Here is a 24,290-nt window from a genome sequence, read left to right as displayed (position 1 = left end):
AGAGAAGCAAACTCCAAAGATTCCTAAGTTCTATGGTGGAAGTGATCCCAAAATCTTCCTTGATTGGGAAGCTAAAGTTGATCAAATTTTCATTGAAAATCATGTAAAGGATCAAGCACAAGTTGATCTAGTAGTTTTAGGATTTTTGGAGTATGCCAATACTTGGTGGCATAAAGTTTGTAAGAATTATGACCAAGGGCCACCCGCGGCTTCTTGGATGGACATTAAAACTCTTATGTGCGCTAGATTTGTTCCTCCCTCCTATAGGAAGGAACTTCTTTTGAAGCTCCAAAGGCTTCACCAAGGTTCTATGAGTGTGAGTGAGTACTTTAAAGAATTAGAGTCTCAAATGCGTAGGGTTGAAATAAAAGAAACTAACAAAGAAAAAATAAAAAGATTTGTGAGTGGTCTTAGGAGAGACATACAAGACCAAGTAGAGTTGTATGAGTACTCCACTCTTGAAAATGTTTTCACACTTGCCCTTGGGATTGAAATTCAATTGAAAAGAAAAAGAAGGGCAAGGAAGAGTTACTCACCCAACCACTACTTTAGTCACTCATGGAAGGGAAAGGATAAAATGAAACATGATAAGTTCCCTTCTAACTCTCATCAAGAACCACCAAGTAAAAGTAAGTCACCAAGTGATCACATTCACCATTCCACTTCTCCAAGATCAAGTTCTATTAAATGTTTTAAATGTTTGGGTTATAATCACATTGCTTTAAATTGCCCAACCAAGAGGACCATGATCTTAAAGAAGAGTAATGATGTTGAAAGTGAACACTCATCTCCCCATTCTCTTTCAAAAGAACCTTCTTCCTCTAGTAAAACTAAAATTTTTGAGAAAGACCTTATGTTATTAAGGCGCATGATAGGTCAAGATCAAAGTGAACTTGAGCCAACTCAAAGAGAAAACATTTTTCAATCTAGATGCAAAATTAACAAATGGGTTTGCTCTCTAATTATTGATGGAGGAAGTAGTACCAATGTAGCTAGCACAAGGTTGGTGGAAAAGCTTAGCTCAGAGACCATTTCTCATGCTAAGCCCTACAAGCTTGCTTGGATAAGTAAAGAGGGAGAAATAGATGTCAATAAACAAGTCCTAATTAACTTCTCTATAGGAAGCTACAAAGATGAGGTGCTATGTGATGTTGTTACCATGGAAGTCACACACATCTTACTAGGTAGGCCATGGCAATTTGATAAACAAACTTTACATGATGGCCATACCAACCAATACATTTTCTTCAAAAATGGGAAAAAGACAACTTTACTACCTCTATCACATCAAGAAGTTAATAAGGATAGAAATATAATAAGAAAAGATAAAGAAGAAAAAGAAAAGGGGCAAGCTTTCACCAAGTTTTTACTTGCCTACAAAAAAATTCTTCCAAAGCAAGATGTGCATCACTCTTCCTTCTCTTCCCAAGCCAAAAAGGAAGGCCCAAAGCATAAGCAAGAGAGGAAGAGTAGTCTAGAAAATAAAGATGGCCTAACCAAAGCTAGGGGTAATACATGATTAGGCCTAAAGTTATCTATATCATCCCAAATTATATGCAACTTAGTGAAAAATTCAATTACAATGGATTCATCTTGCTTCATGGTAGAAACTTCAGATTGTAAGTCAGAGATGCACATGAAGCCACCTTGAAAATATCTGGATTTCAAATCATTCCAAATTGTTGTTGCGTTATCCATCCATAACACACTTTGTCGAATTGAATGAGATACCGAGTGGACAATCCAAGAAGTGACCATTTCGCTACAACGCTTCCATGCTTGATACAAAGCATCCTTTTTCTCTGGTTCAGTGGTAGTCCCATCTACGAACTGGATCTTGTTATTGGCACGTCATCATGGATCTACACCGTGAATGATAATTGTTTTCATCAAGCACTAGAAAAACCAAGGCAGTGGAAGGATTCTCACTAGGATGCAAGAACATATGATCGGGTGTTGAAGATTGAACAAAAGATATGCCAACTATGGTGGAAAGAATCAAGAACGAACAAAAACCTACACCAAGAAAAGAAAGAAAAGATTTAGATATGTGTAGCAGAGAAAGTGCTCTGATACCATCTTAGTGTTTGTAGAAAAGATGATGATGCAGCTTTGATGTATCAGGGTGAGAATGAGTTTCTGCGTGCAGAAAAAGTAATATGGGTAAAATAGAAAAAAAGAAGTAAAAGTTGTATTATTGCTTTGAAATAGAATGCAAGCAATATCTATAAAAGGAAAGGAGAGTCACACTTTATATAGAAGTGTAACTTGTACGTGCGCCGGACTATATGGTCAGCCTTTATTACAAGGATAATGATATTTCAACAAAAGTTTTTGACAAGTATTTCACAAAATGAAATTAAATGTCAGTTAGAGAGAGAAAGTGAAGAGAGAAAAAGGGGGAAAGTGAGGCCGGGGGTTGCGAAGTGAGAAAGTGAAGAGAGAAAAGGGGGAAAGTGAGCCCGCCAGAGTTTGTGGTTCAGTGAAAGTGAGATTCCGGCAACTATTTCGCCAGGGGGGGTGGAGGATAGTTATCAGTGAAACCGAGAAAGATAGAGAGCAAGAGGGATAAAGCGAGAACGAGAATGAGAGAGTGATCGGAGTTAAGCATTGCAGATTAGTGGTGGATAATTGCAGTCATTGACGCCGTTTGGGTGGGTTACCAGAGGCAGGTCGTAGAAGAAGTCGTCGACGACAAGGAATTCGTCATCCCGAGCGTACACAACTGTATAAACAGCTGACGCCGATGTGGGTAGTAAGGACGCTGTATGTGGGGAGTTGAAGCAAAGTTTTTTGAACAAAACTGCAGGACAAACCAATAAACCTAATTAAAATGTGGTAATTGTAAGCAATATATGTCTGACTGAATCGAATATTATTGATGTATTTACTAAATTTAAAATCATTGTATTGGGTTTTTTTGCAACTTTCTTAGTAAAGTTTACCCAAACTCCGGCGGGCTCACTTTCCCCCTTTTCTCTCTTCACTTTCTCACTTCGCAACCCCCCCGGCCTCACTTTCCCCCTTTTCTCTCCACAATCATGTGTAAAACATGTCACGCAGATGTGGGGAGTTATGCATATATGTTTGGGGAGTTTGGGCAAACTTTACTAAGAAAGTTGCAAAAAAACCCAATACAATGATTTTAAATTTAGTAAATACATCAATAATATTCGATTCAGTCAGACATATATTGCTTACAATTACCACATTTTAATTAGGTTATTGGTTTGTCCTGCAGTTTTGTTCAAAAAACTTTGCATCAACTCCCCACATACAGCGTCCTTACTACCCACATCGGCGTCAACTGTTTATACAGTTGTGTACGCTCGGGATGACGAATTCCTTGTCGTCGACGACTTCTTCTACGACCTGCCTCTGGTAACCCACCCAAACGGCGTCAATGACTGCAATTATCCACCACTAATCTGCAATGCTTAACTCCGATCACTCTCTCATTCTCGTTCTCGCTTTATCCCTCTTGCTTTCTATCTTTCTCGCTTTCACTGATAACTATCCTCCACCCCCCCTGGCGAAATAGTTGCCGGAATCTCACTTTCACTGAACCACAAAGTCTGGCGGGCTCACTTTCCCCCTTTTCTCTCTTCACTTTCTCACTTCGCAACCCCCGGCCTCACTTTCCCCCTTTTCTCTCTTCACTTTCTCTCTCTAACTGACATTTAATTTCATTTTGATTTCTCTTTCCGCTGCACGTGTGAACTAACCATTTCGTAATTAAAATTAAAAAAAAAACCGCTGCTACGTCACCTTTGTCAAATACTTGTCAAAAACTTTTGTTGAAATATCATTATCCTTATTACAAAGGTTTTCATGATTACCATGACATATTCTTTCGTTTAGGTTGCCAAAAATGGTTTTAGAGGAATAATCTCTTATATTTTTTGTTTGTTGTTTTTAATTATGAAAATCTCATCACATTTTTTACATTTTCTTACATCAGATACTTTGTAGACAGATGTTAAATTTTTATGTAAATGCCTCCTTTAGTGTTATTTTTTTTTTCTTCTCATTTTTCTTAATTATCATACATTATAATTTAAATGTATATTTTAAATTACAATTCTTTTATCTTTATGAGTATATTAGTGAAAACACAATTATGTTCACTTTTTTGTATAATAACAAATAATAATAAAATTATAATTATAAAAACAAATAAATAATATTTATAATTTGATTATAGATGATTTTTATTTATTTTGTAGATATTTTTTATTTATTTAATTTTAAAAAAATTAAATTAAAAAATGATTAAATAAAAAAATAGTTAAATTTAAAAACCTTTATTCTTAAAAGATAAATTTGAAAAAAAAAACTTAAAAGTGAAATTGAAAAAAAAACGTAGCAAAAAGAATAACCATGTTTATATAATAGTTTAAATATAGTAATTTTAATCGCAAATCTCCTTGAAGCTATCTTTTCTCGTCTCAATGTTTAATTTCAGTAATTATTTAAAAACTGAATTATTGAATTAAACTTATATCATATCTTACTGTAAAACAATAATGTAACTTACACACTTAAAATATTTATTTATTGTAAATTTTAATTATAAAAATACTATAGTTAAATAAACTAGTTTCAAAATATAGTTAAATAAAGGGTTTTCCTTTTCGCTTCCCTTCCTCCTAACATAATCTTCTTAAGTTTTAAAATTTAAACGGTGTTATGAATTAATGATTGTCCATTGATTTGATACATTTACTAATATAATTGATACTCATATGATTCATTATTCTTGATGTAAATATATTTGTATTAACGAGTTGATTTGTTTTCTTTATGGATTACATGTTGTATCTATAAATAGGACTATTTCTATCAATAATAATACACAGCAGAAAGTTGTTCCCTATTCTCTCATTCTCTATTCTTTCGCTCCTTCTTCTCTCTTATTAGCTTTATTTTTATAATACATTATCAACACAATGCTCCAACTAACTGAGGACTAGTGGAAGTTTTTTCTCTCTAACAACATTACTTTGTGTGTCTCAATCCAAACTCTTTCTAATCCTTTCTTCATTTACAATTTTACCTTATATTCTTATTCTTCTGATAAGAATTGTTTGGCTTTATCAATTTTTTTCTCCGTCTTATTATTGTTATTTTTATTATAATGATGATTTTTATTATTATTATTTTTTGTGCTAGTTCTAAACACGTGAAACGTTGTAAAATTTGGATTTGTGACCTTTGATATTACAATGAAGAATTATTTATATTGGATATTAAATATTGAAATACATTTAGATGCAATGGATCCTAGTGATACCATTAAAGAAAGAAATAAAGCCTCTGAGCAACTAATTTGTTCTTGCGAGAACAATCTTGTGAATAGAGATTTCAAAAATATTATGAATTTATTTCATGCTTTTGTATGGTTGAATAAAGTAATGAAGCTTTTGATGAAAAATCATGAGATCCATCTAATAATCTGCTTCATTCCTAGAAGTGAATGCAACAATAAATATTATGAATTTATTTCATATCTTTATATGGCTGAACAAAGCAATGAAGCTTTTGATGAAAAATCATGAGATCCATCTAATCTGCTCCATTCCCAGAAGTGAATGCAGCAATAAATATTATGAATTTATTTCATGCCTTTGTACGGTTGAACCAAGTAATGAAGCTTTTGATACAAAAATCATGAGATCCATCCAATCTGCTCCATTCCCAGAAGTGAATGCAACAATAAATATTATGAATTTATTTCATGCCTTTGTATGGTTGAATAAAGCATTGAGCTTTTGATGGAAAATCAAGTAACTTGTCCAATCAGTTCTGTTCCATTCCTAGAAGTGAATGTAACAACATTTGATTTATATTTTCATGATCGTGATATTGATTATGGACATGGTTTTAAAGGAAATTTCAAAGATACATTTTGTCAACAGAAGTGGCACAAAAATGTGAAAAAGGAAAAAGAAAAATGTGAAAATATTGGCAAATAAGATGAAAGTATATATTATCATTACGATAATAAAGGTCATTTGAGTTGTACTTGTCGTAAACCAAAGTATCTTACAAATAATAGAAACACATTTTGCTTATGAAGATGGTGATTCTGATTATAACCATATGTATGCTACTCATCTTGATATTATTATTTTCTTTGTTAAATCAAATGAAAGCATTGATCACCTCATTGGTTATGAGAGTGTTAAAAAAATATCATATTGATATTTATGTTTATATGAAAAATGAATGTTGGCACTAGCACCAATGATGAAGATATTTGTCTTATTGATAGTGCAACAACTTATACAATTTTTAAGAGTAATAAATTTTTCTCTTGTTTGATAATGTGAGACATCAATGTTAGCATTATTTATAGTACTAGAAGTATAAGTGAAGGCTCTGAAAGAGCTATTATACTTCTACCAAGAAGTTGAATAGAAACTTATTAAGTTTTAAGGATATTTGTCTAAATAGATATCACATTGAGACAAACAAGAATGAAAAAGATATGAAATATCTTTATATCTCTATAATTGAGTTGAAAAAAAAGAAAGAATATGTATTGGAGAAATTATTAGCCTTCTCTTATGGCTTATACTAGACATATAGTAATGCAATTGAGATGCACGTCATTGTAAGCTAGTAGCTTACAAATGGAAATGAATTTCTTGTTTGGCATGATCGATTGAGTCATCCTGAATATATCATGATGCGAAAAATAGTTCAAAAACTCATGTGGACACCTACTTAAGAGTTAAGAAACTTCTTCAGACCAATGAGTTGTCATGTACTATACGTTCACAAAAGTTAATAATAAGACCATCACCAGAAAAATTAGAAATGAGTCAATCTCATTTTCAAAACAAATACATGGTGATATTTGTGGTCCAATACACCCACCATGTGGATCATTTATATATTTCATGGTTTTAATTGATGCATCAACTAGATGGTCACATATTTGTTTATTATCAACTTGCAATCAGGTATTTGCAAATTTATTAGTACAATTAAGAGCTCACTTCCCAAATTATCCGATTAAGAAAATATGTTTTGATAATACTAGTGAAATTACATCTCATTCTTTTCATGAGTATTGTATATCAATTGGAATTGAAGTTGAGCATCCAGTAGCACATGTTCATACTCAAAATAGACTTGCAAAATCATTACTAAAACATCTAAAATTGGTTGCAAGACATTACTTACTAGAGCTAATCTTCCAAAGGCTACTTGGAGATATGCAATTTTTCATTTTGCATTATTAATTTGCATCAAGCCAACAATTTATCACAAATACTCTATTATGCAGTTGGCTTTTGGTCAGTGACATTATTCTCATGTAAATTTTTTTTATTGTGGTGTATATGTTTCAATTTCCCCACCAAAAGGGACCATGATGGGTCCTCAAAGACGATTGAGAATATATGTTGAATATGATTCTCCCTCAATAATAAAATATCTTGAACTTCCAATAGTTCGACTTATTTACAGTTCGACTTTTCGACTGTCACTTTGATGAATATGTTTTTCCAACATTAGGGGGAGAAAGAAAACAATTGGAAAAGAATATTGGTTGGAATGAATTATCATTATCTTATCTTGATCCTCATATAAAAGAATGTGAACTAGAAGTTCAAAGGATAATTCATTTACAAAATTACTAAATCCATTACCAAATGTTCTTACTAACAGAAAGGATAATCAAATCATCTATACCAGCTACTAATGCTTCAAGTATATTTGATATTAATTCATAACACGCCTGAAGCGTGGTAAGCCTGTTAGTTCCAAAGACACATTTGAAGCGTGGTAGACCTATTGGTTCCAAAGATAAAAACTCTTAAATGAGAAAGAAGCTAAAATGCAAGATGACCTAATCGAAAAGGTCGAAATCCCAAAAGATTTATTTTACATAATTAATGATTTGGTTCTAGAAGAACCTCAGGTACCTGAAATTGTTAAAAATGATGAGATCTCAATAAATTATGTCATGAATCATATAATATGGAATCAAAATGAAGTTAACATTGATGAAACTTTTACATATAATATAGCAATGAATGCTATGAATGACAATGAGGATCAATAATAAATGATCATTGAAGATTGTCGACATAGAAAAGATTGGCGAAAATGAAAATATGCAAAGAATCATAACTATATTTGCTTGCTAAACGAAAGTTTTTTGAACCTATAGTTCGCACACATGAAGGTGTCAAACCTATTGAGTACATATGGATTTTTGCACAAAAATCAAATTAAAAATGATGAAATTGTTAGATACAAAACACAATTGGTTGCTCAATGTTTTTCAAAAAATCTGATATTGATTTGTGAAAAGACATATTTTCTGGTGTTGGATGCAACAACATTGCAATATTTGATTATCCTAATTGCACAACAAGGTTTGCATTTACATCTAATGGATGATGTTACAACTTATTTGTACGGTTCTGTTGAGAATCATATTTATATGAAAATCCCTAAAGGATTTTATTTGCCCAACAAGGCAAATTCTAAAGAGGGTTATTCAACAAAATTGAACAAGCCCTTTTATTGATTAAAGCAATCAGAACATGTATGACAACCGTCTTATTGATTACTTATTAAAAGAAGGATATAGATATGATCCTATTTGTTCTTGTATTTATATGAAAAGATCCAAAAATGAATTTGCCATAATTATTGTTTATGTAGATGAGATAAACATCATTGGAACTACTAATGAGCTCACAAAGGCAATTGATTGCTTAAAGAAAGAATTTGAGATGAAAGATCTTGAAAAGGCAAAATTTTTGTTTGAGATTACAAATTGAGTATTTAAACAAATGTGTTTTTTATACATCAAGAAGTTTATATAATTAAGGTTTTAACGAGACACATTCTCTTATCAATGGACACTCAAGGGAGAGTGTTATGAATTAATGATTGTCCATTGATTTGATACATTTACTCATATGATTGATAGTCATATGATTCATTACTCTTTATTTAAATATTTGTATTAAACTAGTTGATTTGTTTCCTTTATGGATCACATGTTGTATCTATAAATAAGACTTTTCCTATCAATAATAATACACAGCAGAAAGTTACACCCTATTCTCTCATTCTCTATTCTTCCTCTCCTTCTTCTATTTCTTATTAGCTTCATTTTTATAATAAATTGTACTTATTTTACTTTTAAATTTTTATTTCAAACTTTTATTTTAAAGTAACACAGCCGTATTTTTCTTTTCTTTTCATCTCATTTTATTCTTAAGAATATTTATCTGAAAGTTTTCACATTATAATCACAACTAACTGTAGCTACCCTTATGAAATAAATAAACCAAAATTTGAAGGATTTGCTTGTAGTTACGAAGAGCTCCATTCACCCCAGGAATAGTCCATCTGATACAATTTATCAATTTATCAATTTTTTTAATCTAAATATTGAAATTCATTTTTTAAATTTATTCAATAACTAAAAATAGTTTTATATATCAATTTCAATGATTAACTGTGAAATTAAATATAATTTATCTATTTAAAAATATTTGTATCATACATTATAATTATAAAAAAATAAATATTTTTACACATACATGATGGAATTCTCAACGTGATAATTTATCGAAATAAAAACAATATAAAAGATACTTAAGTTCAACCATGTAAGTAAGTAATAAAGACATTAGTATTAAATAATCGAAAGAAAAACAATATAAAAGAGACTTAAGTTCAATCCACCTAAGAAATAAAGACACTAGTTTTATATAAGCTTGAGGCTGAACTCTAGAAATAAAAACTGATTTCTTTTTTCTCTCTTCACCCTATTATTTTTCTAAGCATTCTCTTTCAAAATAAAACAAAATAAACTGATAAATATTTTTTTGCACACCTTTGATTTTGTTCATTGTATTCATGATCATAAAGTTGTCATAAAAAAAACTTAGTAGCCAGCTATGCTTCATACTGGAAGGGCTTGTACTGGTGAAGAGCATGATCGATGCCATGAATGGCGGCACATGCTATGGCCAAAGACAGAAGCAAGAAAGAGAAGCTCAAGGTTTTAAGTCCAAACCACTTGGTTCCCTTTTTGATGTTTTTTCTTGCAATGTACATCTCCACTGGAAAATATATTGTCAATGGCCAGAACCCAATGGCCCCCAAAAGAGCAAGCATCTCATTGAAAAAGGGCATTGCCATAGCCATAACAGTCAATACCACCACAAATATGCTCCTCCAAACTAACCTAAACAAGTTAAGCCTCAACTTCATTTTTCCAATGCTCATAGGGTATTCCTTATTAACAAAACTTGACCTTTCCCACCTTTGTCTAGCACATGTTTCCACTATAGTAAAAATGGGTTGGACAACAACCTGCCACAATGTGTTCATTCAAGATCAATATAGTGAAACATGGAGTTGAAAATAGATCTCTAAACATATCTATGAACTTTGTGAAGAAAATATTTTGAATATATTTCAAGAGATGAAAGGGAATATGTGGAACCTGATATGCTCCAACCAGATGCACAACAATGAAGACATTGGCTAAGTCAATTAGCCAAAAAGGCTCTTTAAAGCCAGAGCTGAGTAGGATGTTACCAGGTGTGTCTGAACCAAATGCAGCATAACCAGAGCATCCACATATCAAGAACAACATTGTCATTGTGGATATTCCTATCTTGTTTGCCTTCTTCATCACTTTATTTTCAGGTGGTGATGATTTCAAAGAATCCTGTCTCAATATGAATTAACAATTTTTAAGTGTATAAAAAGTTAGGTTTAATTATAAAAGTGTACACTCAAAAACAAAACAAATCATTTCGTCATTTCTTAACCAATGTGGTTTTAGAAGACTTGAGTTTACAACAATATTTTTTTGGGTAAGATCAATACCTGAATATCTATAACAATTTGTGAATAACTGTTAGCAGTTGCAAGGTTTCCAAGTGCAATCAGAATATTCAAGAACTTGTGTATTGGTTTTTGTACGTTGCTGCCCCACATTAAAGAAGTGCTCTTTCCTTTCCCTGGTTCAATCCATGTTTAGCCAGATATTAATCCTCAAATAAATACAAAAAAATTTAAACGTGAGTTAAAAATTTAAACACGAGTTAAAAGTTTTACATCGAATAAAACTATAAAAATTAAATGATATTAAAAAAACAAAATCTATTATACATTAAACCTTAAAATTTTACATTAAAATGTTTAAAAAAAAAGTGAATAAGAAGTAGGGAATTAACCTGTGAAAACTATAGCAAGAGATAGTCCAGAACCAATTAATGCATAACCAAAAGACGTGAGCGCGGCTATGACAGAGAGCCAAGACAGCTTGTGAAAGTGTGGGATTTGAGACACAAAGATTTCTACAATTCCAAAACCAATCATGTACGGATTAGTCGAAAAACGACAGGCTGCTCCAATTCCATTCTGGTGGAAACAGTTGATTTTTCGTATTGTCCTGTAATATGCACCAATTAAACTTACAAAATTATTGTAATTTTTTTAATCAGTTATTGAGTAACCATGGTGTTAGCATTTCATCTAATCCTTCAGCTACATTAGCGCTCAATTGGAAAAATTAGCGCTCAATTGGAAAAATTTGCAAAGGAGGTATGAGATCACTTATCTTGATTTTATACACAATCTAATTTTACCAAACAGTATCAACTTGAGATAGATATTTGTGCACTGAAGAAAAATGACATGAGCATTCAAGATTTTTATTGTGTCATGACAACCATGTGAGATCAACTTGCCTTGACAGAGCCTACACAATTGAGTGCTTTTGCACCGTATATTACTCGTAGGAAATCACAACATTTGGTTCAATTTCTTATAATCTTGCGTAATGATTTTGAAAGTTTGTGTCGTTCAATTTTGCATCGTAACCGTCTCCCTTTTGTTGATGATGTTGTTAATGAATTATTAGCAGAGGAAATTAGACTTGTTTCCTAGTCGCAGGCCAACATAGCCTTGTAATTTGAAGGTACATCATCATCAAATATATCTTCTGGGAAATAGATCATTGACTCAGGTGTCACTAATCATATGTCACATCATTTGCCTTCTTTTGTTTCGTTATCACCTAACTCACCCATATTAATTACCACTACTAACGGTAATTCAGTTTCATTATATGGTATTGGTACCATTGTCACATCATTTGTCTTTGTTTGATGTTTACTACATACATGGTCTTGCTATGAATCTTGCTTATGTTGCAAAAATATGTGAATATGGATATAATGTGTATTTCTCTCTATTTGAATATTTTATACAGGATCGCACATCTCATAAGGTGATTGAGATAGGTCGAATGTAAGGTGGACTCTATGTCCTTAATTAGTTCAAAGAGTTAATAGTTGTAATCTCTAGTGTCGATTTATCTTCGTTTTGTTTGTCTTCTTCTTCTTCCCTTTTTTATTTGTGTCATTCTTGTTTGGGTCATGTTTCTACATCTCGTTTAAAGTTTTTAGCGTCTACTAGAGTCTTGGGGTGCTTTGGACAGTCATGATATTTCTTATTGTAGTGGTTATAAATTGGAAAAAACAATTTTCTTTACATTTTAATAAAAGTATTTATTCTTCTCTTACTGCTTTTGATCTTATGCCTTTTGATGTGTGAGGACCTTCCTCTGTATCCACCAAAAGAGGTTCTATATATTATGTCTCTAATTGCATTGATGGTTTTGCTTGTTTCACTTGGATCTATCTTATGAAACATTAGTTTGATTTTCTCACAATTTCTAAAAGTTTTAATGCTCTTGTAAAGACCCAACATTTTGCTACCATAAAAACCTTTTTGTTGTGACTTGGGGGGTGAATATAGTTTTAATGATTTTACCACTTTACTTTCCTCTAATGGAGCTATACATCAAACCTCTTGCATCAACACTCCTATACAAAATGGCATTACTGAAAGGAAACATTGTCATCTTGTTGGGATTGCAAGCTCATTCTTGTTATTTACTAATGTTCCAAGTGTCTTCTGGGGAGAAGCTATCGTTACAACAACTCATGTTGTAAATCGAATCCCGACTACACATAATTATGGTTTGTCTCATTTTGAATATTTGTATGGTCATGCACTTGATAACTTTGCTTTGTGTGTATTTGGATGTACCTGTTTTGTTCTAAAACCACATGTTGAGTGTACTAAATTATCAACTAAGTCTACTTCGTGTGTCTTTTTGGGATATGGTCTTGGTAAAAAGGGATATCGTTGTTTTGATCTAGTTAGTCAAAAATTGTATGTATACGTCCTGTTGTATTTTTAAAACATATTCCATTACTTTCTATTCTAGCTAGCTCACATTATTTGACTACATCTGATGTAATTAAAATTGATCCTTTTGATATTGATTACATTACACCTACTTCTGTACCAAATCCAAAACATGTCTTAGATCAACTAAGTCTGCTTCGTGTGTCCTTTTGGGATATAGTCTTGGTAAAAAGGGATATTGTTGCTTTGATCCAATTAGTCAAAAATTGTATGTCTACGTCCTGATGTGATTTTAAAACATATTCCATTCTTTTCTATTCCAGCTAGCTCACATTATTTGACTACATCTGATGTAATTAAAATTGATCCTTTTGATATTGATTACACTACTCTTACTTTTGTACCAAATCCAAAACATGTCTTAGATCCAATTATAGACACTACACTAGAGGTTGTACTTGTTGATTCCTTTACTGTGCCTACTCAATCATCTCCTGAGGTTATGGTTCCTTTGTCACATGTTTGATATAGTCATAATTATAAATTTATTCAACTACCAGATTTTGTTCAGTCCTCTTATTCTAGTTCATTTGTTGCTTTTATTGCCTTTATTTATCGTCTTCATGAGCCTTCATCCTATAGAGAGACTGTCCATGATCCACTTTGGCAAAATGTTATGGCTGAGGAACTTACTACTCTACATTAGACTCATACATGGGATCTAGTTCCATTGCCACCAGAAAATGTCTTGTTGGATCTAGGTGGGTATACAAAATTAAGACAAAATTAGATGGCTAAGTTGAAAGATATAAAGCTAAACTTGTTGCTAAAGGATATAACCAAGAGTATGAGTTGGATTATGAAGAAACATTGTCTCCTATGGCAAAGATGACTATTGTTTTGTACCTTGATTGTTGTCGCTTCTATTTTTCAATGGAAGAATTTATAAATGAATGTGAACAATGCCTTTTTGAATGGGTATCTACACGAAGAAGTCTACATGACTCAACCATCAGGTGTCTCTCACAAATCTAGTGAAGTTTGCAAACTTCAAAAATCCCTTTATGGTCTTAAACAAGCACCTCGTGCTTGGTTTCAAAAGAGTTCTATAGTAATTGTTTCTCTTAGTTTTGTTGTTAGTCATCATGATTTTGCTTTATTTGTCCAAAAAACCAATGCAAGACGTATTTGGCTATCCTTATATGTTGGTGATATGATTATTACTGATGATGATTTTGATGAAATTACATCTTTAAAAACTACATTATTCCATCATTTTTCTATGAAATATTTTGGTGTATTGCGTTACCTTTTGGGTATTGAGGTTGCTTCTTCTTCCAAAGGTCATCTTCTGTCTCAGTTCAAGTATATTACTGACCTATTTGAATGTGCTCAGGCTACTGACAATAAGATTGTTGATACTCCTCTTGAGACAAGTGTACGATATTTCCCATCAAAAGATGTTCCTTTGACTTATTCTATTTTATATTGTACTATTGTTGGGAGTCTAGTTTATCTTACTATGACTCCTCTAAACATTTCACATGTTGTTCATGTTGGTAGTATGTTTGTTTCAACTCCAACAACATTTCATTGGGGTGTTATTCTTCGTATTCCTGAGTAACTTTGGAGCACTCAATTTCATTCTCTTTTGTTTTCTTCTACGTCATCTTTCGACTTGCGTACCTATTGTGATGTAGATTCGAATGATGGTTCTAATGATCAGAAATCCACTACTTAAGGGTGTATTTTTCTTTATGATTCACTTATATAATTGAAGAGTAAGAAACAAGATGTTACATCTCGATCGTCCATAGAAGTATCATGCCATGACTTTGACTATCTATAAGATTATTTGGCTGTGTTGGTTACTTGCAGATATGAATGTCTATTTGAAAGATCCTATGCCTCTACATTGCACTAGTGAAAAAAGGAGAATCTACGATGACTTATTATGACAAGTATAAGCCACCTGTCATAATAAGTTGACCGGTGACATTTTTGTAATAAAAATAACAATTATTATGATTGGTAAAAAGGGATATGTCATAATAAGTGAAAAGGGAAAACTTATTATGACAGGTGCAATTAACCTATCATAGTAAATAGGCACGGTGGAAAAATTGAAATTATGTTAAAAATATATTATGACAAATTTTGGGAGAACAATCATAGTATCTTTAAATCCCAAATTTTCCCCTTCCCTCATTTCTCTTTCTCATCTTCATTCTTTCTCAAGAAGTCTGCCTTCTTTCTCAAATAGTCACATTGCCTTCGTTGTCTCCGTTCATCTGCCTTCGACGAAGCCATTTTTTGCATCGTTCGTTGCATAGTTTGCCACTCCATTGGTTGTGCCATTCATCACGTCGTTCGTTGCGTCATTCGTCGCGTCGTTCGCTGTTGTTTGCCCTGGTTGCTGCACTAGTGATTCTGCCACCGTTTGGACATGTTTTCTCTCTTTCCTTCACTTAGTTTGTGCATGTATGTTAGGCCATGGTTCTACTTTGGAGTGAGTGAGAGATGCTTTGACATTTTAATGTGTGATGTCACTGTTATTTTGTGTTGGCATCATATTTCATCTTAAAGGTGTTTCTAGATTGGTTGAAATGTTCTAAGGGAATGAATGCTTATCTTGGGTTGTAATGGTTTAAAGTCATACCATGCTTGTGTTTGGTTTAATGCTTTAATTTGGTTGGTTTTCGATTCATTCCAAGTTTTTTTGTTCATGGTTTGGAGATAGGGAAATGTTAGATATGGTTTTGTTCATTAATGGTATAAGTAGGAACTAACATTAGCATCCTTAATAATTGGTTTGCTTGTTTTTCTTATTTGAAATTTTTTGTGGAAATTATGATTTTAACTTTAATTCGCCTAGCTTTTTCTCACTTTTCTAATTCATTTTTATGTCTACAAATTATTTGTTTTAGTCTCTACTTTGATGGTATCTCTTGTTAGTTTTTTATTGTGTAAAATCAATACAAAATGGAGATATATATAGGAAGGAAAACATAAAAGAATGGTGTATATAAAGACTAAAACATATATTGTTAAAGAAGTATCGTGTATGTTATTTGAGATTCAATTATGTTCAATCATATCCAAGTTTATATTCTTGGTTCTTCCTATTATCCTTTCCTAAAGAATCAGGGGATGATATTGATGATCTTATTGATTGTGAACTATATGTTGATGACTCCCCTCAACAGTTTGGTGGTCTTAGGTAAATCTTATTCCAATTATATAATTTTTCTTTATATTTTGTTTATTATCATCTATTTTTTTTTGTTTTAGGTAAAATATATAATTTAGGAAAGACCATCCACCATCAGACTATTAAATATGATATGATGCGAGTGGTGGTTGTAGATGTTAAAGATTCTTCCACTAACGTTCATGTACCCACTGAGGAGGTTGAAACAATGGGGCAAGCTCTAGAGAATTTTATCATTTGGCCAGCCAGATTGGCAAAGCCAATTTTAGTAAGTATTGGTTTTCATATTTGCTTTATTTATGTACGTATTTGTTGTAATTGGATGGATATATTATTCTAATAATTTTATTTAAATTTAGGAGGGTTCTAAGAATGCAAACATTGTTACACCTCCACAACCATAATTATCTCCTCTCCAACAACTCGGTGCAACAGTAGTGACAATAGGGAATAAAATTTTCTAGTTAGATATGCCTCCTGAATTGACAGGCAAGACTGGTGCCACCTCTTTTTTGTATGTCATAAGGATATTTGTGAAATTGTGATTGGTAATGATCTCTTATCCATAATAGTTCTACAAGTTTTAAATTTGTAAGTAAGCCTTCATTAACCATAAAAATAGTTCAGTATTGTATTCAATAATTTATTCTAACATTATTTGTTGATATTTAAGGTATTTGCATCACCTATGCATCAAGAAGAATAATGCTAATATTTATGGATTTCTTGACCCTATTATCATTCAGAATGTAGGAAATAGATCAGAGGAGGTGCAAAAATAATTAACAATGATATTTGAAAAAGCCGACAAAGAGGTGTACTTAGCACCTTACTTGCATAAGTACACAATTCTTGAATTATAGGTAACTAATTTAGAACTTATTTTTATTAATATTATTCCAACTTGTAGGGGTCATTGGGAGTTGCTAGTAATTCTTCCTAATCATTCTCTTGTGGTTCTCTTGTGTTCCTTGCTTAAGAAAGCTAACACATTGTCCATCAAAAATATATTAGAGGTGTAAGTTTTTTGTTCTATTTTATTTCCTTCCAATATGATTAATATGATTTAATGAATGTTTACTTTTTGTAGGTCTTTGGAAGCTCATTCAAGGTTGTGGGGTATTCCATCTGTATCTAGGAAGATGATGCAAATAATTGCACCTAACGTAATTTATATGTCTGACTACCATTTAAGTTCTAATATAAAACATATTATAATTATTTGTATTTGATTTGTAGTGTCGACGTCCATTGGGGAGTTATGAGTGTGGGTATTACGTCATGAAACACATGCACACGATTATATGTACAAACATTATTGACTAATGGAATAAGGTAATAAAAAATTGACTAAATACTTATGTAATTTTTAATTACAATATTGTTTAACTTCATTATGATTTTTGTAGATATTTAATGATTCATCCCCATTGGAAGGTAGATAGGTGGAAGAAATTAGAACCAAGTGGGTTTCCTTTCTTTTGAATGTTGCTGATAACTTGTAGAAATCTTAGTTTTATAGTACTTTACAATCTTTTTGAGAGTATTTGTAAAAGTTATCGAGGTTGTAGGTTTATTATATACAATTTCAATTTTTGAGTTTGTTAGACAAATTAACTGTGTGGAATTGGTATGGTTTGGAATTGTTTGGTCTGGTGATATGAAATTTATTTGCATGTGAATTGAATGGAGAGGAAAATGGTAAAACAAAAAAAATCATAAAGAAAATCTGACTTACTATGACGTACTTTGCATTACCTGTCATAGTAATCTAGACTTGCTATGATGTACTTTGCATTACCTGTCTAAATAAGTTCGACTTATTATGACAAGTTTTACAAAAAATTGTCATAGTAAGTTCACTAATTGTTCCAACATCGTCATCTTGTGCGGTTGTGAGTTAGACTTATATGAATGTTAATCGAACACCTATCATACTAAGTCTGACTTACTATGATAGGTTTCTGCGACATTATAAAAAGTGTGGATTTTCTATGAATCCTACAACTATGAGGCCATAATACCTCTTATAATAAGCTTGTTTTACCTGTCATAATAAGCTCATTTTCCACTAGTGTTGTGACAATAAAAGTGTTATTCATATTGCTCGCAACCCTACTTTCATGAGCAAACCAAACATAATGAAACAGATTGTCATTTTACTCGTTATCATCTTCAACTTGGCACTATAGTTTTAACATTTGTTCCTTCGACTTTACATATTACAGATATATTTATCAAATCGCACTCCATTTTACGTTTTCATTTTTTATTTTACAAACTCTCAATATATTTAACCATAACATTATGAGTTTGAGGAGATATTAGCATAAGCCTATGTTTTAAACCCATTTACTTTGATTTTTAGAATTATCTTTGTGAATTATATAATACATCTCTTATAATAATTTCTACTCAATCACTAATACACAATCTACTTCTTCGTATATTTCTTTGATTTCTACGATGCTAGCCCTTCTTATACTCTAGCAAATTATTCTCATGTGGTAACATATTTTTTCTACTCACAAGTCACAAGTCATATAATTTGTCTCTAGTTTCCAACAACGAACCATCTTAGTTTTGAATCTTGAGGAAAACCATGTTGCATTGATTCAGTGATGAATGGATTAACGGGTCTTACTTCTAAACTCTTCTTAGCATCTAACCCATTAGCAACAAATGAGTTTTATTAAGCTGAAAAATGGGACTATTAACGAAACAGTTTGTTTGCATACTCTTTCGTAAAATATAACAAGTAGTGTTTTTAACTATATATATGTACTTTTTTTCCGGTTATTTTGGAAAATGGATTTTTTTTTTTCATTCACAAGCCTGTAATGGATTTTCAAACACACTTCAAGTAGTCACATTACTAGATTTTTATTTAAGAGAGTTGAGGTCAAAATACCTGATCAGAGACAAAAAAAAAAAACTGAATTTTAAAAAAAACTTAAAACAAAAATTACTACCTATATTTAAATCAATCTTATTTATTACTCCTTTAACATATCACGTAATATGATAAATCACTGTTTTCTACCATTCTACAAGCCATTCAAGTGACATGAGAAAAAGAGAGAACTTACACCATACTTAGGGCTGTAGTTATTGTGTAACCAACCCCTGCTGCAAGAAGGTTGGTGTACTGGATGAGTGCACATATCATAGGCATTTTACCACCTATTGTTTGACAAATAAATTGCAATTAGAATTGAGCTTTGGAATTTAATTATATATATGAGAATTACAAGGTAGACATACCCAAGATGTTTCTGACAGCATCCATGTAAACATGATTCCTCTTGCCAGTGACAGGATCTGGTGATCTATAACAGTCTGCTAGAAGACTTGAAGTAAAGAGGTTGACAATTGCAAAGAGCAAGATTGAGAATATGCCTATAATCCATCCCAATTGAGACATGGCCCAAGCTATAGACAACACTCCAGCACCAACCACTGTTGTTATTATATGTGCACTTGCTGTCCATGTTGTCCCTGCTTATTCTCAATCAAACTTAAACTGTCACTATATGCAGTAACAACTGTATAACTGTCTCAACATACGCACAAAAATTCTTGAAAATATAAAAGATAGAAAACAAAAGGTAAGAAAAAAATTTTTTTGACCGGGGACATTGATTACTTATGATGTATGAGTTGTTTATATAAGATGTCGGATACCATTTTTAATATAAAATCTTATGATTTAAACGCTTCCCCTCAAAACTTGGTTATGATATCATGTTAGAAATGAGTTTTAAGTCTAACTCAATACCATAAAATTGACTTGTACGGTAAGATTTGCACCTCACTTATATATTACGAAATTGCCTTCATGTAGGACTTCCAACAACAACGATCATACTTAAATTCTTATATCCTCCTAGTATCATACGTGATCCCTCTTCTAAGAGGATTATTTAGAAGAGAAATATTACAGTTTTAGATTAATCAAACTTATAATATTTAGTTTAAACCATTTGGACTTGGTGATGAATAGAGTGAAACCTTGATTAAGGGTTCTATTATCATATTTAAAGTTCATGTATTCAAAACTCACATAGTAATGACCATATTAGCAATGTGTGAGGGAATCATAACTTATTCTTATTGGAGCTTACACGAAGCTAAGATTTAAAAAAAAAAGTTTACAAATCAATCAGGCAAAACACTTCCAAATCTAATAAACCTTATCGGTAATAGAAAAAAAAATCTGAACCATTCATTAATATTGATATTAAACAATTTAATATATAAAAAATAGATTAATTAGTGTACTATACCTAGGTGGACTAAGGCAACTACACGGACAAGTCTACCTAGACATAGTCCCACAAATAAAAACTAGTACATAGGTAATCAGTCAAGCAGAACCATATAGCGGCCCAGGCCGCGTATTGCAAAGAACAATACTTGTTAAGCCAATAAACCCAAACTTAGAATGTCGCAAACAAGGGTCCCTAGTACCAACAAACGCAAACACAAGGTTTGGGCCAAGCCTAGGCCCATCTACGATCCAAATACTGGTTCAGTCTATAAAGGTGGCAAGACATAATTAATTATTCTAATACGAGTGGACCCAACAATTAAAGTTATGTTTTCATTAATTCCCTAATCTGATATTTGACTTTTGAGAGCCTTTTTGCTGACTTGATCGTCAGACCCCTTTCCGCAGGTAACCCCTAAGGGTCCAGACCGCCTACGTTAAGAGATAATATGTACAAGTCAAGAAAAAGCCGACTCGAAGGGTCAAGGATTGAGGTAAGACATTATTTGTGTTTTCTAATATCTCTTATTTGTTTTCACAAGAACAATTACAAGCAATGGTTGTGTGTGTATTACACACTGTCTAGTTATTTTTAACCCTAAAGATCTATATGAAATTAGTGTTAAATGAAATAACGACACAACCTAAAAAAATGTTCAACAAGTTAGATTACGTCATCCTTAATTTAATTAAACTCTAGTTTTATCTTGGAAAGTTTGTATGACTACTTAACAGCAAGGGAAACTTTGAAGTAATCAAACTTATTTCATCTTTTGCTTTAGCTGTGAATAGTTTGTCAATTTCAGTACAGTTGTTGTTGTACTCTAAATCAAGTGAACCACATATAATGTTTAGTAAATTTAAATATAAAAAAAATTTCATATCTTAATTTAAATAATGATGTTTAGTAAATTTAAGTATAAAATTTTTATACCTTAATTGTATTCCACTATTTTAAAAATATTCTTGTCTCTAACTTTTGGGATCATCTATATTAACTAGACTGTTAATTGGAAAAAAAAATTTGGTCATTTAATGAAATTAAAATAATTAGATTGACATGGCTTTTGCACTGGCAGAACATCCTCAACAATCACCTTCCCTTTTTTTGTCACCTTTTCACTTCATGCTTAAAACGAAGTTTATTGAATTAAGTCTTGTTGTGGAGTTTAACTAATGCCATTATATATTATATAAGAGGGACAAAATAGCTAAGTTAAAAAAAAAAAACATCATAAAGCAACACAAAAACATATTGTCTAAATCACTGTGGCAAAGGAATTTAGTACTATAAAAATGAAAAAAAAAAAAACCCTTGAAGCATCGCTATTAGAAACAAGGTCGAACACAAAATCTAAAAAGTTTGGAGTGACACCCAACTATTCAAATGCATGCAACTATGTTCTATTCACGAAGTAAATCCAAATTTTGTATTCTTTTGATGAGTCATTATATGAAAAATAATAGATATTCATGTACATGCTTCTAATCCATTTATTCAATGAAAACATAAAAAAGTAAGCAGAAACTTATTAACTATTTTCTTAAAGAAGTGCTTTGGAAAAACACAGGAAACTCTATCTCTGTCCGTTGATGAATATGGATAGAATAAAAATATTTAATCAGAAAATGAGTTGTTTAAGAACCTTTATTAATTAGTGACACTGATTCTCATGGTCCTCAGACTAATTAACAGAGTCAAACTTTCAAAAACAAAACTCAAAGTTCCAACAGTCAAAGAAAAGAAAAAGAGATCATTCAGTTTAGTAAGATGTGAAAAAGGACTTTTATATATTTAATGTGCATTGCATGTCATTAATATAGTTTGAAATTATAATCACAGGAGTTAGAGCCTAATTTACTTACTTTCACCTGTGGAATAAATGTTCAAAAAAATATTTAATTTTTACATGTTTTTAGTTTCTTTATTTCAGTTTAATGTTTAACCTCCATGATAAAAAATAATAACTACAATTAAAAAATTATTTAATCTTCAAATTTAAAAAGACGATTAAAAATTTATTAATAAGAATAATTTTAAAGTAACCGAGGAGTGATTATTTAATATTTCCTATGTTGTAAAACAATTATATTACTTCATAAAAGAACTATCTTTAAGATTATTTCATATGAAATTTTAAAATAATTAAAGTTTTTAATGATGACAGAGTAAAAAAGGTATTTTCAGTGATAGTTGAAAACATTAATCAGTTTTAGAATAGAGGAAGAGCGTGAAATGTTGTATCAATTACCCCAAAATCGTATTTCGCGTTTATGATTTTAAATTATATTTATGGGAAAACAGTTATTGTAAATGTCTTAATTAATTAAAATATTTAATATATTAGATAAAAACATTTAATAATGTTATATCTGACCATATTCTTTAATTATTTATTGAACTTTTAACAATTTAAAGTTATAAAATAATATATATAAGGTTAACTTTCTATAAAAACTAAAATTCGTCAAACTGTAGATAACGTTTAAGTTTGATGTAATATTATTAGTGTAAAAGAATTTATTTTATCCATGAATAGAAAACAGTATCATCAATATAAATTTTCAAAATAAATAAATTTTATAAAACAAAACAGACTTATCATTTACCACAACGTAAATGCTACCGTTTCAATTGACCTGGCTTTGAATCTATATATGTAAACCAAGACATATACACCAGACATTTGGTTTAGACTTAATTATTAAAATTATTTTTTAATCGTAAAAAGGTTCTTATTTCAAATTAATTTTTCTTTTTCCTACCAAGAATTTTTCTAATTTATTTACAGAAGATTAATTTTAAGTAGTTTTTCTACCATAACAAAATCAATTTATACTGGGTAAATTTGCAAAATAATGTATGTATATTAAAAAAATAGTTACAAAAATAAATTATTTTAGTAATACACTCTACAAAAGTTTAACTAAAATTAGTCACTAAATGTAACGTGTAGATATGAAGTTGAACCATTATTCAAATGTAGAACAACTTTGAAGGTTTTATGAACCAATCTAACAAAATCTAAACCAAGGTGAATGAAAGTTTCTTAATATTAATTTTTAGAATGCACACAATGATTTTTTTCTTTTTCAAAATTAAAAGAGCGTTAACAGGAAATGCTGAAGCTAATAACAATTTGTGGAATAAGAACAGAAAATAATCACATTCTGATAATTTGGACAAGGAAACAAAAACATGTCTGTTGGTTTGCCATAATCAATGTCAAGAATTTAATTTAAAACTAAAGTAATTTAATTTTAATTTAAAACTAAGGGATTTGCATGAAAAAGATTTGGATTGAGAAACAAACCTGTTCTTTTAGGCTTGCCATCATCGTCCAAAAATGAACCTGCACTTTCAATTATCCCTAAAATATTCTCCTCTATCTTCATTTTCTTTTCCAAAACGTGCTTCAAACTTTTAACTCTTTTTGCTTCTATCCAAATTGGTACCAAGTCTAGAACCAAACTCAACTGCACAGTAGGTATATATATTTGGGGACTGCTACGCTTATAGGTACACATTTTTGTATTTATATATTTAAATGTAATTTAATTTTAAAATACTTTCTCTATGAAATTATACAAATGCATTTTACT

The 24,290-nt window shown here is 31.2% G+C and overlaps 1 protein-coding gene across 1 annotated transcript; it reads right to left on the bottom strand.

The window, feature by feature from the left end:
• Positions 1-9,874: 9,874 nt before the first annotated feature.
• LOC114194960 (amino acid permease 8-like) lies at positions 9,875-24,083 on the bottom strand. Its single transcript, XM_028085361.2, has 7 exons — positions 24,002-24,083; positions 19,682-19,915; positions 19,507-19,600; positions 11,223-11,440; positions 10,873-11,006; positions 10,484-10,711; positions 9,875-10,350 (listed from the first exon to the last, which is right to left on the bottom strand). Exons 1-7 carry the CDS (start codon positions 24,081-24,083, stop codon positions 9,931-9,933), a joined length of 1,410 nt encoding a protein of 469 aa, XP_027941162.2. The 3' UTR covers positions 9,875-9,930.
• Positions 24,084-24,290: the final 207 nt, after the last annotated feature.

The sequence above is a fragment of the Vigna unguiculata genome, chromosome 8, assembly GCF_037176805.1.
Source record: "Vigna unguiculata cultivar grain cowpea cultivar isolate G323 ecotype 2 chromosome 8, ASM3717680v1, whole genome shotgun sequence".
NCBI classification, from domain to species: Eukaryota; Viridiplantae; Streptophyta; class Magnoliopsida; order Fabales; family Fabaceae; genus Vigna; species Vigna unguiculata.
The sequence above is the reverse complement of the archived record's forward strand: the minus strand, read 5'-3'. Positions and strand labels throughout refer to the sequence as shown.

What these genes read in the sequence shown, in the direction of transcription:
- LOC114194960 (XM_028085361.2), bottom strand. Translation starts at nt 24,083, where the DNA reads ATGAAGATAGAGGAGAATATTTTAGGGATAATTGAAAGTGCAGGTTCA. An exon ending in ACTACAGCCCTAAGTATGGT is followed by an intron (nt 11,441 to 19,506) that starts GTAAGTTCTCTC and finishes TGCATATTACAG; the next exon opens with GACAATACGAAAAATCAACT. An exon ending in AAATTGTTATAGATATTCAG is followed by an intron (nt 10,712 to 10,872) that starts GTATTGATCTTA and finishes ATATTGAGACAG; the next exon opens with GATTCTTTGAAATCATCACC.